Below are 20,082 nucleotides of genomic sequence, written 5' to 3' on the forward strand. Positions count from 1 at the left end.
ATATCCAAGTGGAATTTATTTTCGAGGATATCATAACACTCTTTTCAACCAAACATATTCAACCATTAAAATATTACATTAAAACTAATTGAAGTAAATCTGATTATAAAACATTAGTGGATAATTTTCTAAGTTAATGCGATTTGAAAAAAAAAAAACACAGCAGTGGTTCAGAGAGTTGTAAAAAGTCACACAAAAAAATGTAAAATTCTGTCATAATGATCATTCCTTTCAGGAAGTGCAATAAACTAAGGAAAATCTTCCTCTCTATTTGAGTAAGGAAGTATCTTAAAGGGATAGTTCACTTTGAAATTAATTTTTGGTATGTTTTAGCTTACCTCATGGGCATCCAAGATGTAGGTGTCTTTGTTTCCAAAGTATTTTGAAAATACAGCTGAAAGTGAAAGTTGAAGTTGGGTTAAAATTTTAAATTACATTTTAACCCAACATTTGGGTTGGTCCATCTTTGACCCAAAGTTGGGTTGAAACAACCCAGCATTTTTAGAGTGTAAGTATAGCTACACTGTAACTAACAATTATTTTTGTATGCAAGTAAATAGAAGTTAATGACACCTAATATAACGAGTGACTGAGAATTTTATAGAAATGTGTTTAAAAAACAAAACAAAACAATAATTCACCAAATGGCATATAGCCTAACGCATATAGACACGATTTCTGCACATTCATTCAAGCTTGTTATGTCGATTCTTGTCGAAACTGACGTCATTTCTCCTGCTGAGGGTGTCGGATAAAGAAGCTGTTTAATTCACTTTCACTCCAATGTGTGGCTCTTCAACGGAACATGAACTAGCACGCGGTGGGCATGTCTCACACACACTCACACACACACTGAGAGAAGCAGCAGCAACAGCAGCAGGTAAGAATACAGCTCTTTTATTTGTAGTCATTTGTATTATTGTTATTATCATTATATTGTATTATGTATTGTGTAGCTATTATTGTGTTTTTGCATGCGATGTCAATGATGGGGATTACAATGTGAGAATGAACTTGCTAGTGATTGCAAGTCTTTGCGGGAGGCTGTAGGCAGTGAAATAAATGGGTAATAAACTGCATTAATTAATCGACACACACATTCATCCGAGTTTGACAAGTAATAGAGGATATAAAGTGTATTGTGGAATGTTGCGTGACCGTCGAGAAGTTGGACTATTAACACTCACTTCATAGTCGACTACTCCATTATAATCACGCCATTTAATCTGGATTATGCGCGTTAAACGGGAAAAGTTTGGTTTTATTGTTGCATGCTAAAATGATGTACAGTATGAGACAGCTCTCGTTTCATGGTCGTTTAACTTGCGGTTCTTCAAATCAAATAATGTTTCAGGCACAAGCTGTGTATTGTCTTGTATAACGTAAGAAATATTACTAACCGTGCTGAAAGGGCTCGATTGGTTCTTGTAGGGAAGTGATGTGGATGTGAGAGGAGCTGTCCATGATCTGTGCTGCTGAACCACGCGCACACTAGGCTACTGGAGCACTTGCTGCCTGATATATTTGCCTAGTCTCTTTTGTTTATTAGGTTGAGTAGCTATAATGCATAAAATACACCATTAATAATATTGGTAATGTGATGATGAAATATGACCGCAGGGTACGAATTATAAGGTGTGGAAATTGGCGTCAACACCATGAAGAAATTAAAGACAAAATGTTGGAGGGGCTCTTAAAATTGCATAGTCTTCCTGGGGTTTATTACAAAGTTACATGACAAGTTAGTTAGAGCGTCTAAAAAGATCCTGAAGAAACCGCATTCGCCTGATCTGGAAGCCATCCACACGGTGGAATAAAAACAAAACAAAACGCAAGGTCTCGAGACGCGTTTTTTTTTTTTTACGGAAGCGTCGCGTTTATAACGCCACGTCATTCGCAAGATAATGCAAAATAATCTAGCTCATGTTTACAAAAATAAATAAATGAATAAATAAATAAATAATTAGAAAAGTGGAATGCAAAAACGCATTCTGTGTGCACACTCCCTTCATTTTTTGTTTTGTTTTTGGCAATGGTATTCCCTATACCCATAAACCAAACCCTATCCATAACGTATCCCTCAGTGGGACTGATGTGATGTGATGTAGAAGCACCTTACCTGTAAACTGTAAACCTATCCCTAAAATCTAATTTGTTGATTGGAGACAAAGATGTTGAGCAGGGGCATGTTATTCACCAGTTGCAGTAGTGATTTTAAATTGTTAGAAAATGACCCAATGATTTACCAACCAGCTGGGCAACAAACTTAAAGGGATAGTTCACTTTGAAATGATTTTTTGGTATGTTTTAGCTTACCTCAAGGGCATCCAAGATGCAGGTGTCTTTGTTTCCACGGTTTCAGTTTTGATATTTTTAGGTCAAACCGTTCTTGTCTGTCAATCATATAATGGAGGTCTATGGTCACCACCTCAAAGAGCATGCAGTTTGACCTAAAAATATCAAAATTGAAACTACTGTGGAAACAAAGACACCTACATCTTTGATGCCCATGAGGTAAGCTAAAACACACCAAAAATTAATTTCAAAGTGAACTATCCCTTTAAGCTTCTCTTTACTCTTTAAAATTTCTTGACTGGTGGTTTGTTTTTCTCTATCCTCTGTGCTTTCGTGTTGGTCAATACATCATGCATCATGTCAGGGGTTACTCTTTCGCTTCACCTACAGTTCTCACTTTTTTTCAGTTTAGATGTTCTCTTATTTACCTTGTATTCCCTAATATTCAATGTAAGTCGATATTATTCACTGGATGTTGAAAGTAAATCATTAGAATGCACATCCTGACATTTCTCTCCCGCTTACTTCTTGCTTAGGAGTCTGTGAAGAGGCTGTTAACTGAAGATCTCACCTGGGATTTCCCTGTTGTAATACTAATGGACATCTCTGATTTACAACACCCCATTTGATCCCTTTATATCTGAACCATTCCCAGCAGCCCGTTCTCCTCTAAAGCGAATCAGATATAGAGATGTCTCTCCGTAAAGAGCTTTAAGTCGAACTGACAGATTCTCTCTTTTTCTTTTTTGACATTTCACATCTTTTGCTTTGCGAAGAAACAACACAAGGTCACATTAAAAGGTTGACTCCCTGAATGGGAGAGTCCTGCTTCAATCAAACTGAGGCTTTTAAAGATCGTCCGATTGACAGTGCCATCGCCCATCTCCCGCTGACCCTCCGCACTCAACTTTCTGTCAGGATGAGTGACTCGCAGGAAGCCACGTCCCCAGTGGCAGGCATAGGAGGTCCGGTTGCTTGTGTTTCCAAGGTGGAGCTGCGTGTTTGCTGCAAGTCTCTGTTGGACCGGGACACGCTCAATAAGTCTGACCCCTGCGTCATGCTCATGGTACAGAACCAAGGTCAATGGACTGAAGTGAGTTTTCCTTTTTTTTCTCCGTATTGTGGCTTGAGTAGGTCTTTGCACCATTGGAATATTTATTTTACAGTATTGGTTTTGTTATAATGTTTTCAGTCATAAATACTGGTCAACCAATACATTATGTTTTGAATGCCCGTGGCCGATATTAAAATTGTATAATTAACTCACCCTGCAAACCTGTATGAGTTTGTTTCTTCTGAAAAACAAAAATACAGCCATGAAAGGGGGGAAAAATGCAATGAAACTTAAAGGAGTAAAAAAAAAAACTCACCCCCATGTCATCCAAGATGTCAACGTCTTTCTTTCTTCAGTTGAAAAGAAATGAATGTTTTTAATGTAATGGACTCCATATAATGGACTTCAATGGGAACCAAACGGTTTAAGGTCCAAATGAGAGTTTCAGTGCAGCTTCAAAGTGCTTTAAACGACACCAGACGATGAATAAGAGTTTTATTTAGGACCCTTCGAGTCATGACTCTACAAAAGATTTGTTCATTTTGATGAGCGAGTTTGAAAAGGAGAGTCTCGAACGCTCATCACAGAACAGAGCAAGGCGAGCATTTGTGCTTATAAAACTTAAACTTTTTTATTTACTATTGAAATGAGTGATCGTTTCGCTTGATAAGACCCTTATTCATCTGGTGTCGTTTAAAGCCCTTTGAAGGTGCACTGAAACTCTCATTTGGACCTTGAACCGTTTGGTTCCCAATGAAGTCCATTATATGGAGAAAATCCTGGAACCAAAAACCTTAATTTATTTTCGACTGAAGAAAGAATGACATGGACATCTTGGATGACATGGGCACGTTCGTGACTCTCCTGTTCGAACTTATTTATCAAAATGAACGAATCTTTTTTCGTGTCATTTGGTTCATTCAACGAACGAAAAGAACGAGTTGACTCGAAAAAAGATTTGTTCATTTCGATGAATAAGTTCGAACAGGAGAGTCAATCGTTTAAAGCCCTTTGAACAGTTTGCAGTTTGTACTGAAAGTGTCTTTTGGACCTTGAACCGTTTGGTTACCAGTAAAGTGCATTATATGGAGAAAAATCCTGGATTGTTTTCATCAAAAACCTTAATTTCTTTTCGACTGAAGAAAGAAAGACATGAATATGTCTATATATAACTACTTTAAAACAGCTCAGAGTGTTACTTCAGGACCACTATCGTCAAATACGATTGACAATTAGCATACAGTTTAGATTGGCGATATGGTTCAGTTCTGGGCATGAACTCCCTGTGCATCCATGCAGCCTGGATAAGAGCAGGGAGAGCAACAATAACCCCCCTTAGGACTGAAACAACATGAATGTATTGCAGATATCATAAATTCAATATTTTAAAGTATGACATAATTCGAGAATTTATACTGATCCAAATCCTGACTGGACGAGAGGAGGAGCTGGGGATGGAGGAGGGTAATTAGCTCCTGAGAAACGCGATGCTGATAAAACTGAAGTAGTTTCTAAATGTTTACAGTGATAGGCATATTCCAATAGGTAGACGTGGAGTCATCTGATGCAAGCTTGACTAACGTGACCTGCCAGAACTGATGTTACGCTTGATATCTGAAGGCTTTGGGTTTAGAAATGTTGGATGGGTATAATTTCGCACAATGCCTTCAGTTGATATCCTGAAAGTAGGGCTTGATTGTGAAGGTTGACTGCGAGGGGGGGGAGTGGACACTTTTTGGAATGAATCTTGGCGGGGAATTGTCGCACAGCAGGAAAGGGCGCTTGAAGCAAGGAGAGAGACCACTCGGGTGTTTTTTTCCATATCAAAGCAGTCACTGCGAGGAAAAAAAAAATTATCTGGAGCCACAGCAGTGGTTCTGGAGACAGCTCGGCAAAGCTGCGAAAGTGTCTACAGCAATGTGTCAGGCTGAAGGATGAAATCTTAATCCTGGCCCCATTATTCCAACAACTGTGTCACGTTCAACATCACAGAGAACAAAGTGAGAGATGCCATCCGGCTTCAGCCTGCATTTCAAAAGATTCCTTTTAAAGCAGGGACACGTAAAACAGGAAAATGAAAAAGCCATTGAGACGTCATTTTCCAAGATGTATTTGACAATCAACATGAAAATAAACAAAAAGGAGGGAAAAAAGCTTTTTCGTCAGCGTGGATAAGACAATCATATCAATGAATATTACGGCTGTCAAGCGATTAATCGCGATTAATCGCATGCAAAATAAAAGTTTTGTGTTTACATAACATATGTGCACTGTGTATAATTATTTTATATATAAATACACACACATGCTTGTATATATTTAAGAAATATTTTCATGTACACTGTGTTTATATATAATTTATATTATATATATATATATATCTATATATTTTATATATAAATAAAAAAAAATTTTGGGTGCAATTAATCGCGATTAATCATTTGACAGTCTTCATACTGTGTGCCGTAGATTAAGTCTGCAAGTTGTGATGGTTTTAGATGCATTATTGTGAACATGATTAGCTTTCGTTGTGAAGTGGTTGATGATAGTGCTGGTGAGTCACTGGATGAAACGCCATCCAGGGACAAGGGATAGTTCACCCAAAAAATTAAAACACTTGCTGCGTCCCAATTCGCATACTATCCGTCCTAAATAGTATTCGAAAACAGAATTAGTACGTCCCAAATCGTAATATGTTGAAATGAGTGTTTCAAAGATACCCGGATGATCTACTTTTTCCGGTCAGAATCCGAAGTGTAGATCGATGCACAATCTAACGGCTGATATTGACCACAAACCATTGCGCGTTGGACGAGGATTCGGTTAGAACTACAAACACGAGTAAAAAGTGTTAAAAAACTACAGACACGTAGTCGATACGGAGGACGCGCGAGTCCCCGCGGTTGTGTAGAGAGGTTTAGATGAAGAGCTTTGAGTGATTAATTATCAGTATCTCACCTGACGAAAATGAATTTATTCAATGTTGTCCACATTATATTGCATTTGCAGCAGCATTGTGAACTTTTGTAAAGACACAGCTATTACGTTTGAAATACATCATTATATTCAAATTGCAAACACAAGGAGAACATGAAAGACCCACAACTGGCAGATGAACGTGCTCTCTGAAACGGTAGGAAATAAAATTAGATAGAATAGAGGATTTTAACTGTGACAAGATGATTGACAGGTCAGTTTACGGTGACAGGATGCACGCAGCACGCGACAGAGCTGTCCGTTCAAGATGACGTGATAGTATGTCCCAAAGCTTGCCTACTCTTTTGCTACACACTCAAAAGTATGTACTTTTTCTTCACAAAAAGAGTACATACTTTTAGGGCGTTGTATAAGTAAGCGAATTGGGACGCAGCAACTGTCATCTTTTACTCACTGTCATGTTGTTCCAAACCTGTATGACTTTCTTTGTTCTGCCGAAGACATAAAAGATCTTTATTTTAGCTGTTTTTTTTTCCCATGCAGTCAAAGTTGGTGGGGTCCGAACCCATGGACAGTAGCCACAATTTACTTACTGTATTGTATTGCAATTTTTAGACATTCTACTAGCTATAAGTAACTTTGCATTACATGTCAACTAGCAGCCATTAGAAGGGTAACACTTTACTTGAAGGGATGTTCATAAGACTGACATGACACCTTCATAACCATGACATGACATTTGTCTTGAATATGAAGTAAGGTTTATGCACGTGTCTTTCACTCAATAATGACATTTTGTATTCAAGTATGACATTGTTTAAGATGTCTTTGTTATGACATCTTGACATAAATGATAATATCATAACCTGTCAGTGTTTTTGTCATGACAACTTGACATAAAATGAAGTTAAACTGTCATGTGGTTGGCTTTGACATTGGCTGTCATGAGGCCATTATAATGTGTCATGAATATGTTTGTCACCTCAACTACAGTGGTACTAATTGAATTTGTCATTAAAAAGTTATAATGGCTTCATGACAGCCAATGTCAAAACCAACCACATGACAGTTTAATGTAAAGTTAACCAATAAAGCTAGGTGTTTTCTTAAGTTTGATGATTAATCTGCTATGTCATGTTTATGACAGGTTGTGTTGTCTTAGTAATGACTGACAGGTTATGATGTATTGGTTTATGTCAAGGTGTCATAACAAAGACATCTCAAACAATGTCATATTTGCATTAAAAATGTTATAACTGAGTGAATGACACTTAATCACAGTTGTCACAAACATGCATAAAATTTCTTTCATATTCATAGCGTCATGTCATGATTATGAAGGTGTCATGTTAGTCTTATGCACACCCCTTCAAGGAAAGTGTTACCGACTATACGTAACTTTGCAAGTACATGTCAACTAAGTCTACTAATAATCTAATGAGAGTTTGTTGACATGTTAGTTGCAAATTAATGAGAGTTATTTGACATATTGCAAAGTTAAATAGTTAGTGTGGATTATTGAAATAAATCATCGTCATTTATATAGCGCTTTTAATGTAGATTGTTCCAAAGCGGCTAAAACAGTGATAAGTAACAAGGAATTTAATTTTTTGTGGAACTATCCTTTTAATGAACAGTGATGAAAGTGTGTTGTGTCAAATATCTGTGAAAAACCAATGAGTGTGAAATATTGAGCCTTGGTTTTGGAGAATCCAATTTTTTGAATGCATTTTTTCGGTGAGCATAAAAGATCCATATTTGACACCCTTCCTCGTCTCATATCTCAATGCAAGTTTGTCAGACTAATGACCGCTTTATAGAATGCTATCAGAATATTTATAGACTGCCATATTAGAGATGTTACTGCCATCAATATTCAACACATAGAGAAAATATAGACTCGCTGTGAATATAATTTGCATGGTTTTACACTTCAGTCAAAGAGCGGCAGTATTTATGTAATTAATGATTTCGATCTTTTCCCTGACATTAGCTTTTACACATTCCAGATTGCTTTTCAGAAAAACCTAATATTAGACACAGGCATTTCGCCAAAGTCAGCGCAAAACATATATGCAATGCTGTTTTCCTGCCATCGTCATTAGTCCACATAATCTGTCTTGAATGTCTGCCAGACGATTTCAGGGATCTTGGCATGCATGTTTAGGATGTGTCAAATTAGTGTCATTTTGCTTACAGGAGACCCAGCTTCACATATTCTACAGTCCCATCCTATGTATGTTCCCATGTTATTCCCATTACATTACTTCTTAAATGAGTGGAACAGGTTACATTGATCCATGATCATATTATCAGAACGCCCAGAATATGATAAGTAAAACATTAGGCTGTTCTCATGCAAGCAATGAGCCTTTCTGCTGTACAATTGAATGATCAAAGCAACAGATGTGTTTACCATTGTCCTGTTTTGCTAAACGTATCCATTTAAATCATAGCTAGGCAGTTTTGTTGAGATGTCAAGTGGTTTGTAAAAAGCTCCCCAAATCTCTGACTGCTATCAGTTCTTGTTATCTTCCGAATGCAGTCCCTTCCCAGCAAAAGATTAATGTTGAAACTGCATTTAAAAATACACTGTTTTTAAAATATTACTTAGGGCACAAAATATGAATTCAGTTTGTGTTTATGCACTGCACCGCAGAAAAACTGTTCATAATTGAGTCAAGAAATTCTCCAGAGTAACAAAAATAGATTTTCAGATATCCCTATGCAAAACTCTGTGGTTGCAAAAACATGCTAAGCTGTTGTTAGAGTGTTGCTATGTCACTGCCTGTGTTTTCTAGGCTGCTTCTAGCATGGATATACGTAGATGCCCCTTTCGACCAATCCAGACACTACAATGCATCCGCCATCTTGGAACAGACAACATTTCAGATGTTGTTTCACAATTGAAAAAGTTAAAGAGATAGTTCACTTTGAAATTATTTTTTGGTATGTTTTATCTTACCTCAAGGGCACCCAAGATGTAGGTGTCTTTTTTCGTCAATTTTTTCCAATTTTGATATTTTTAGGTCAAACCGTTCTTGTCTGTCAGTCATATAATGCAGGTTTAGGGGTCCACGTCAAAGAGCATGCACAGAGAAGTCCAAATTCAACACGATTTAATGACTCGTAAATGTAAGTACACATTGATGGCCTAAGACACGAAACGAGCGGTTTGTGTGAGAAAACAAACACTATTTATATCGTTTTTACCTCTTGAAACCACAGCCACAACCAAAGCTCAAGTCTTTTGTGATTAGTGTTTCACAGGACTCCACTAAGCGCTCCACATCACGATCTTCACTAGTTTGTTGTATTTCTGCCTCTTCCACTTCTTATTTGACTGTGAAACGGCCAGTGTTGCCACCAAGTATACTCTCTGCACGCTGGAAACCTAAAAAATGTAAACCAATATGCAGAATTTACTGCCGTTTCCAGGTAAAAATTAACAATAGAGACAGTAAAACGCAATCTTGTTTTCCTTCTTTACAAAAGTTATGATTACAGGGACAGTTTATGTAATTAAAGGGACACTCCACCCATTTGCATTAAGATTTCCATTGTTAGAAATCCAGTCATACTATTGAATGGTCGTGCAACACTCTCTCATTTTCCCCTGAGACGAGAGAAATCCGCTATTTACCTTTTTTACTTCCTCCTACAATGAAGCAAAAATCGTAATTTTACGTCATTGTAGGAGGAAGTGTAAAAGGGGGGATTTCTGTAAAGACTACAAGCACTAGTTCCCACCCTTTCAAACCCGCCCATAGGGGGTTGGACCTAATGCGCTAACAGACAAATCACAGATCAGTGCCAGTGCGGTTGATTTCACCGGCAGAAACTTTTTGAAAATATGGACGAAGCTACTGAATACGCAGACGGATGCATTATGGAGGATTGGGATTACACATAGTGTCGGCCATCTTTTTTGGAAGCTAAGCTAGCAGGCTCTTGTTCTGTGGAGAAAGCCGAGTAGTAACTTTAGGGGTTACCATCCTGTTTATCCCGGACATGTCCGGCCTCAATGTATAGGATTCAGCTTTTGCTTTCTGCAGTCGCCATTCATTGTTTACACCATTCATTAATCACAACACCGGCCTCGCGCCGTTCTCCCGCGGCCCTCACTCGTCCCGCTCGCCACAGTAAACATTATGAATGGCGAATGTAGAACGCAAAAGCCGAATCCCGGACATTTTGGGCGATCTCGAAACACATTTTCGGGCAGACTCATCACGGAGACTCACTAGTAGCCTAGACTTGTTGTTTAACGACTGCGCTCTGTTACCGGTAGGCGTGGCCTCCTAGGGCAGCAGAGCAAGTGCATTCTGGGAGTTGTTGTCTTTCATCCACATAAGCCCAAAATATATTTTCTGTCTTTTCTCAGCCTAGAAAGTCCAAATTCAAAAATAATTCACATTTCTTCTACATATTACCCATTTTAAATACATATTCATCTTTCTAGAGGTACAGTGACCCTTTAATAATGATTTTAATGCGGTTTACCAGACAGCAACATAGTGTCTGATCTGGGCCACATCTGGTAGATGTGGAATCCACGTGTTACGGCACTGCATTTGTGATGTGGAGCACCTGCGTACGAGTCCTGAAACATGAGTCACGATAAAAGAGCTTGAAAACTTGTAGAAGAAAGCTAAAACAGCATAGTTGCTTGAGCAAACGCTTTTAACACTATCGACATATCACTTTTGAACTGCAATTATATTACCCCAGAAAGCTGCACTGTAAAAAAATATTGTTGGTTTAACTTAAAAAAGTAAGTAACCTGGTTGCCTTAAAATTTTAAGTTCATTGAACTAGAAAAAGTGAGTTAATGCAATGAAGGAGATTGATTTAATCATCAGTAACTCAAAATTATATGTTATCTGAACTAAATAAATTATTTAAGTTGATTTGACAAAAGAAAAAATGTTGTGATTACTACACTGTAAAAAAATATTGTTGGTTTAACTTGGGTTGCCGTAAAATTTTAAGTTGATTGAACTAGAAAAAGTGAGTTAATACAATGAAGGAGAATGATTTAATCATCAGAAACTCAAAATTATATGTTATCGGAACTAAATAAATTATTTAAGTTGATTTGACAAAAGAAAAAATGTTGTGATTACTACACTGTAAAAAATATTGTTGGTTTTACTTGGGTTGCCTTAAAATTTTAAGTTGATTGAACTGGTAAAAGTGAGTTAATACAATGAAGGAGATTAATTTAATCATCAGAAACTCAAAATAATAAGTTATTTCAACTAAATAAATTATTATAAAGTTGATTTGACAAAAGAAAAAATGTTGTGATAACAAATCTTGAAAATATTTTTTTTACAGTGTACCTAGGATCCAAATCCACATGTACCAGATGTGGCCCGGATCTGGGCCGACACTATGTTGCTGTTTGGGACAACAGTAATTAAAAAAATGACCGGATTTAGTTAATCAGTTTTGGTTAACATTCAAACACTCTCTAGACATTTCATCATGTAGAAATATTGCCATTTTCCCAATGAGCCTGTGTTGGCATATTCGTATGCAGCTATATTTTAAATATTGGTTATCGTGACTGATCCTGACCATGTGGATGTTTGCCTCTATGTTGTACTGAGTGCTTTTCTGGTGCTCTTGAGCCATTAGGTGTTCCACTATCTGCTCATGCAGCACCTATCAATGGGAAGTGCCATTGTTATGCAAATCAAGAGCTAAAATTGAGTGGGAGCTAAGCCTACTCATATCTCTCTTTGCGCTCTCTTTCACTTACTCTCTCTCAAGGTGAATGTTGCATACTATGTGTAAATTTAGCATAATATCCTGTTGCACTGAGACCCTCAAGAACCTGCTGTGTAATCTCTCTACAACACTCTTGGGCTGTACATCACTTCCTTTCCAGTCACTGCTTGCTCAGACATCATAAAGCATCCACCGTAAGGGGTAAAGAGACAAACACCGGCTCATTTAACAGCTGTATAACTCACTGTGATGTTCTTCATGTTGACAATAAGATCTTGGATTCTTAACTGGACTTGTTCCACTGAACTAAACTGAAGTTTAGGACCTATTCGTTTATTCAAAGCTTTAACAATCTTCACATGGCGATGAGTCTAAACTCGCAGTGAGCAAACAGTGGTAAGTGATAAAAGCCCTAATGAGAAATCCAAGGTACACAGCCTTTCGTCTCGCCTCACTACTTGAGAAAACAAGTTAATTGGAAGGTTAACAATATCGTAATTTAATTTCAGACTCTACGTGATCCAGTTTTGGCTGTGTATGTGAGTTGACAGTATAGGGAATGTGTCTGATTTCTGCATGTTGTCGGTGGTCGTTCCGTAACTAGGGAGTTCTGTAATAAAATGGTTTTCCAGCAGCAGATGTACTTGGTATTGATAAGAGGTCTGCTTTCCTGTGATTGGAGGAGCCGCGGGAGGCAGTTGGGTGTTCGGAGCGATAGCAGAGACTCTGGTTGCAGTAGTATATGAACTAGCTGTAGAGTATAGGGATTCAGAAACCATTCAGCAACCACAGTATTGCAGTAATCCAATCGAGAGGTTATTGGACATAATGGTTTCTCAATGTCATGCTCTACATCCAGGATCCTCCTCAAAAATAAAATATTAGCAATCAGAAATGCACTTTTTTGACCTCCCAGGAGGAAGTCATCTATTTTAAGTCTAAACAGATTATATTTACATATGCATCTCTAAAACATACAATGTAAAAAATAAAACAGTAATTTTTAGCAGCTGCTGTGGTTGTCAGAACTTTACCGTTAAAAATACGGTAGGAACGTTAATGGTTTTACAGACTTAACTTAAAATTTACTGTAATAAACCGTATTTTATTATCTGATAAAATGATGCTTTACCAACCTTTTGTAAAATATATATCTGTTTTGTACCATTGTAATACACCAATAATAAACGCAGCAGTGATGAGTCACATGATCAATCAAAGCTCATCGAAAATAGTCGAAAATACTTCAATACACACAAACATTAAACACACATGAAATTTTAAAAATGCAATAAACATTCATTTAACAACATTAAATATAACATAAAACCCTAATGTACATAACTGATTAGAAAAAAAACAAGAAAACTATGAGAAACCATAGTTATTTCAACAAAAATACAAAAAATGTGAAGTGTCACATAGGGAATTGTGCATTTTTTTGCTGTAAATTATACAATGAGTTGTTCTTTTTTACTTTCAAAAACTGTAAAGTTAACGGTATTTTACCGTAAAATTATATCACAGTTATTTACCGTATATAGTACAGAAACTTTCTGTTAACCAGTCTTTTACCGTTAAAATCATGATTATTTTTTACAGTGTATCCAGGTCTATTGGAAAATTATATTTTCTATAAAGAAACTATTAAAAAAACATTGAAATTAATGTAGACTGTTCAAATTTCTTTTTGCATTGTGACATTATTATTTATTTAAATGCGCATAAGTTAAAGGCAGTAGCCTATGTGAAACTAATTTTGGTATTTGATGGGGGATATGCACTTAATTCTCATGAAAACAATATAATAAAGGATAATATATTAATGGTCCTTTTCTTTATGCTGAATTCTCATTTCCTTTTGATTTTGGATGAATTATGACCTGGATATAATGTTTTTTTAATATTCGTTCCATACCAGCTCCTTTAGTTTGATTAACTACCACTTGAGCTATGTGAAAGTGCTTACGACTAAGTTCAAGGACACATGGATAGTCGATTGAAGGGCTGAATATTTTATCTGTATGTAATCGCTGAGTCTCTGTCAAACATGGGCTGATGGAGGAGGGTCATTCCCTGCTTGATATATGCTACACAGACACATTAGAGGTTTGACACTGTTAATCTGATTTACTGGGAGTGTGATTGATTACTTCACATGCTGATTTTAAAGGGTTAGTTTCCACATTTCGTGTGACAGTAACAAATGACCTTTATAAAAATACACCAGATAATGACAGTCAGTCTGGCAGTGTTTGGGAGCTACTTTAAAACTGTATAATTTCCCACAGATTCATTAATTGATCTTCATTTAAAAAAAAAAATAAAAAATTAGTCAACTAAGCTACTAACAAAAATAGAAACTACTTTGATGCTGTCGAAGGAGGCAAAATCCCATAGCTTCACTTTTTTGCAAACAGAGCAATCGTTTTCTTGCTGGAATACATTTGTTCTAAATGGGTTAGTAAAACCATAAAAAAAATGTTTATTTGAACTTGACTATAAGTAACTTTGCAACTAAATGTCAACTAACTCTTAGTAGAGGATTAGTAGACTGTTTGCTTAATATCTGCTAACTCTTTAGTTTGATGATTTCCCTCTTTGCAACTACATGTCAACTTAAAGGGATTGTTCACTTTGAAATTAATTTTTGATATGTTTTAGCTTACCTCAAGGGCATCCAAAATGTAGGTGTCTTTGTTTCCGCAGTAGTTTCAATTTTGAAAATTTTAGGTCAAACCGTTCTTGTCTGTCAGTCATATAATGCAGGTCTATGGTCACCACCTCAAAGAGCATGGACAAAAGTCCAAATTAAACATGATTTAATGACTCGTAAATGTAAGTACACATTAATGGCCTAAGACACAAAACGAGCGGTTTGTGTGAGAAAACGAACAGTATTTATATCGTTTTTACTTCTCGTTACCACAGCCACAAAGCACTCGCGCCATCTTGGACGTGGCTGTGGTAACAAGAGGTAAAAATGATATAAATACTGTTCGTTTTCTTACACAAACCGCTCAGTTCGTGTCTTAGGCCATTAATGTGTACTTACATTTACGAGTCATTAAATCGTGTTTAATTTGGACTTCTCTGTGCATGCTCTTTGAGGTGGTGACCATAGACCTCCATTATATGACAGACAAGAACGGTTTGACCTAAAATTTTCAAAATTGAAACTACTGCGGAAACAAAGACACCTACATCTTGGATGCCCTTGAGGTAAGCTAAAACATACCAAAAATGTATTTCAAAGTGAACTATCCCTTTAATGTAACCCTAACCCTACCAGTCTATAATGCTCTACTAACACTAATGAGAGTTAGTAGACATGTAGGTGCAATATTACTTGTCAACAGAATGTGTTAAAGGGCCCATCGAAATAAAGTGAAACCCAAATTTCCATTTGTGTAGAACCTTCGTTCAGCCTTTCCTTTGGTATATTGGAAACATACATTTATTTTCAGATTGCATCTCTAAACTCAACATTTCCTTAATGTCCTTAATGTCTGGGAGAGTGATGCATTAACTCCTACAGCTAATTGCCTCAGTGAGGTTTTAATTCAGAAATGATTGTATTTGCTCTGTTTGTTTTTGACGTGCACCAGAGAACAATAGCAAAGCAGGGGGAGGTGAGGAGAGAGACAGCTGATGAATGAGAAACGAGAACAAATGGGTTTTGTACGAGAGCAAGGCCATGATCATCACAGCTGCATGTGTGGAAGCTCTCAACAATCAGACTCATGAGGCCTTCATCCCCGCTGCCGTCACTTCTTTGACTTCATCCAGGGACAGCGCACAAACAGACCAATAAACGGCGCAGCCTGTGATCTGACTCTTGATAATGTGGAGAAGCCAGATGCTCCCAGCGAGACTAGTTTTTAGCTGTTGACTGATCTGTTGTTCTGTCTTTCAGCTGGACCGCACTGAGGTGATCAAGAGTAACCTGAATCCGGTCTTTGCTAAAGTCTTAATGCTGGACTACTACTTTGAAGAAGTACAGAAACTGCGCTTCGAAGTTTACGACATCCACGGAACTCACAGTATTGGAACGCGCGATGACGACTTCCTGGGTGGCGTGGAATGCACGCTTGGACAGGTGATGTCACTTTTCCTGTACATCTTATTTAATATTGCTAAGGGGCTGTTTACACCATGTACACCTGGTCACATAAATGTGTTTTTGCGAAAGGATATAAATCCGATCTTCGATTCACGCGCTATATACAAATTTAATAAAGTGCACGTCACCGAAAGCAACAGATATGAGCCGAATTTTATTGATCATTGGCTAATTTCAAAATCAGCAAAAACAGCAATAAGAGAGAGCGGCAACAGCCCTGGTAAGATCATTTAGTTTCTTTACTTTTAATGGTGGTAGTGTTAAGCGTCTGCGACTTACTTTTTTTTTTTTTTTTACGATTTGCGAAATTGTGATAGATTGTGGCGCGTTGGCTTGATAGATGCTCAGCTGCTTATCTGAGGTGATGTGTGTCGCAGTAGCGTCGCAATATCTGACTAAAATAACATGACATATAGCCTATAACACGCTCTCACACGTTTATTTTTTAAAAATAGTAGTAAAATTAGTCAAATTTTACTAGAGTAGTAAAATTTAGTAAAAAAAGAGTAGTAAAATTTACATATGTGAGATGCATTTACACTTGTCCAGTTTCGTCTGGAATGCGGCCCAGACCACCTCCCAATGTTGTTTGAGCGATCGGATTCAAATCTGTCTCAAATGCGTTTCGGGGGGCATTTACACCTGGTCTTTTCGCGATCGGATAGCTATCCTATCACAGAAAACGCATGAAGTGGCCAGGTGTAAACAGCCCCTAAAATACACCAAGGGCCAGATTAACTAAACAGGGCAAATCAACATGAGACCACAATCCCATTAAAGGGTTAGTTCACCCAAAAATGAAAATGATGTTAAAAGCGCCATTGGGAGTTGGGAAGTTCTGCAGGTGATCTCCTGGCAATCTGAAAATGAAAGACAAAGCTGCCAACTAATTTCCATAACAGCAAAGCTCAGAGCAGCATAAATTAAAAATACCTTGGCAAACGATATTTTCAGATAAAGTCTTCTTCTGAAATTCCAAAAAGATGATCACGACAATCACAGCCATGTCTTTTTTTTAGCAGTTAAATATTTTTGCTTTTGAAAGGGAAACTCCTACAACTGCATATGCAATATGGCCAACTGCAAAAATGACTGTCTACGCCTTTTTTTCCCCCCTATTTTTTTCTCTTAGCGCATCTAGTAAATCCTGACTGTAGTTTTTAACTCCAAAAGAGTTATTTGATGGGTGATTCCTAATAAATGGGTTTGGATATTTCTGGTAATCCTCACTGATGTTCATGTCTGAATGGGAGCAAATCCCTGCATCCATATTCCAACAACGAATGGAAGCCTTCTACGGATTAAAAGCTGTAATAGCAGCAAAAGGAGGACCAACTCATTATAATTAACCTTGAATTTGAAATGAAGTGTTCAACAGACACCTTTTGGGGCTCAGCTGTCCACATAATTTTGTCCATGTGGTGTACAGTGCCCTTCTCAACTATCTACTATATATAACTATTGATCTCCTTTAAGTCATCATGAAATGGAAGTTTCCTTATTGTGATGGAAATCCAAGTGAAACAGCATCTCTAACTGTGCGTTCACACCGGATGCGAATAGCGCGTCAAATTTGACGCTTGACCACTTTGTGTTAATTTGCGCGTCAAGAGTGAAACTCTCTCGATGAATGCTCGATCAACATAAAAAAGATGGCCGCCAACGTAATTAGATTCTGATGCACGTAAATTTCGCTTCAATCTTTTGTTTTTACGCGCGTCAGAATCTAATTTCGTTGGCAGCCATCTTTTTTATGTTGATAGAGCATTCTTTGCCCAGTTTGATGACCTGTTGTCCCGCATCGGAGCGAGGATCACCCTCGCCCTCATCCATCTAATCTGTTTTTTATTTTATTGATAAATAGAGCCAACCTCCAAAAGTTAATAACCCGTCCTGTGATTTTTCTCTCTCTCACGTCCAGACACGAACTCATGCACATGGTTGTCTTTACATCATAATCATTTTTCATATAATCTAGAAATGGAATAAATAACATGGTAACACTTTACAATACAGGTGCACTAATAAGCATTAATTCATGCTTAACTAATGCACAGATAATACTGAATTAATGTGTTACTAATGATTATTTAAGCTATTCATTAAAGATTACCACATTAGGAACTAATTAAGAGTATGTAAGGTTAATGTATTAGTTCATACATGAATTGTTATTAATTAAATATGTAATTGTGGATTAATTCCATAATAACTAATTTTTTTAACTAATGGTGTCAATTAATATGTTAATTACCAGAATGAGCCAAAGCCTTGTAGTTCAACTTCCAGATAATATGACAGGTACACTAATATGCATTAATACATGATTAATTACTTCATTGTTACTGCAAATTCATGTGCGAATTACTACAATTACTAAATGACTAGTTAATAATGATGTGCCCCATCAAGTAAAGTCATAACATAATGATACCTTTGCAAATCGTTAGCTAATGATTAATTAAAGCAGATAACTAGAAGTTGAAGTGTATAGCTTTGACTAATTGTGGTAATTAACACATTAATTTACACTATTAGTTAATAAAATATGTTCTTAAGGAATTAATACACAATGGCACGTTGAATTAATAGAAATTCGTGTATTACGTAATCTATTAATCATATAGACTCTTTATTAGTTGCTGATGCAGTAATCATTGATTAATGGTTTAGTTCTTCATGAGTTATACATTAACTCATGATTATCTGAGCATTAGTTGAAGCATGAATTAATGCATATTAGTGCACTCGTATTGTAAAGTGTTACCAATAACATTCAATACAAAATGAACATGTCTCGTATATTGAAATAAAGTTTTAAATGATAAAATATTTGCTTTGTTGTGCATTAGAACCACACCTGGCATTTAGTCATATTACAAAATAATTTATTGAAGCATCCAGATACTTCATTACGTGAGCAAGCAGCAGGCTTCTGATTGGTTAACGCAGCGCGAATTGACGCCAAAGTTCAGATTTTTCCACTCAGGCGACTGACGCGAATTTGTTTCAAACGTGTGAATACACAAATAGCACTAACTAAATAATGTGGCGTAACGTGCCTAACGCGCCAGACGCTCAATTCACGCCATTCGCGCGAACTTGATGCGCTACGTGAGCAAACTTGATGCGCGAATAAGGCGTATTCGCATCTACCACGCCGCGCTCTACGCCTCATTCGCGCCGCAGGGATTTTTTACGTGTGTAACGTGTCTTTGCATTGACTTAACATTGAAATCATTCGCGCCTGACGCGCTATTCATATCCGATGTGAATGCGCAAGAGAAATAAGTAGGGCGGGACTTGATTTTGCCCATGCGGAATTGATTTGATGGTTGTGGTTTGCTATTGGTCGATCTCATGTGAGTGACAGGTTGCCCCGCCCTCGTGTCAGTAAACACGCCATCAGAAGAGATGAGCTGCAAGAGCGACGAGAAGTTATTTTGATTATACATTACGAGGAAATAAATAAATATATTTTGATGTGCATGGATAAATCATTTATAATAAATACTGCAATATTCCATTAAACACAATAATTGTCAATTTTGATTTCGTGGTGACTTAAAAACCTTTTAATCTGTTCCATAGATAGTGGCCCAAAAAAAGATGGTGAAACCTCTGTTGCTGAAATATGGAAAATATGCTGGAAAATCCACTATCACAGTGAGTTGAAACAATCTACACACACAATTGTTATTTAATTGCTGCTGTTTACATTTACACACTCTCGCTCTCGTGGTAGAAGTTTCATCTGGCTTTACTTATTCTTAGCATCCGCAAAGGCATTTTAATTTTCTTTACAGAATAACAACAACGCAATTTGAGTTGCTTTACTTGAGACACAAGTGAGTCAGATAGCAGAGATTGTTTGGCCGACCAACCACTGATTGGCAAAGGGTGTCTAAATCAATGTGTTCAGACAAAATCAATCACT

At 37.1% G+C, this 20,082-nt stretch overlaps 1 protein-coding gene across 2 annotated transcripts in view; it reads left to right on the forward strand.

Moving 5' to 3' along the window:
- Window positions 1-735: 735 nt before the first annotated feature.
- cpne7 (copine 7) overlaps window positions 736-20,082 on the forward strand; it is a 65,516-nt gene continuing 46,169 nt past the window's right edge. The window contains exons 1-4 of one of the 2 annotated variants that reach the window (XM_089119345.1): window positions 736-880; window positions 2,835-3,388; window positions 15,939-16,121; window positions 19,737-19,811. In XM_089119345.1, the coding sequence (XP_088975471.1) occupies window positions 3,110-3,388; window positions 15,939-16,121; window positions 19,737-19,811 (537 nt within the window). In that variant the 5' untranslated portion in view covers window positions 736-880; window positions 2,835-3,109. Of the gene's footprint in view, window positions 881-2,831; window positions 3,389-15,938; window positions 16,122-19,736; window positions 19,812-20,082 lie in introns of both variants that reach the window. The other variant, XM_089119382.1, reaches the window with a different exon arrangement.

This window comes from Pimephales promelas, chromosome 1 (assembly GCF_988280905.1).
Source record: "Pimephales promelas chromosome 1, fPimPro1.hap1.1, whole genome shotgun sequence".
Lineage (NCBI taxonomy): Eukaryota > Metazoa > Chordata > Actinopteri > Cypriniformes > Leuciscidae > Pimephales > Pimephales promelas.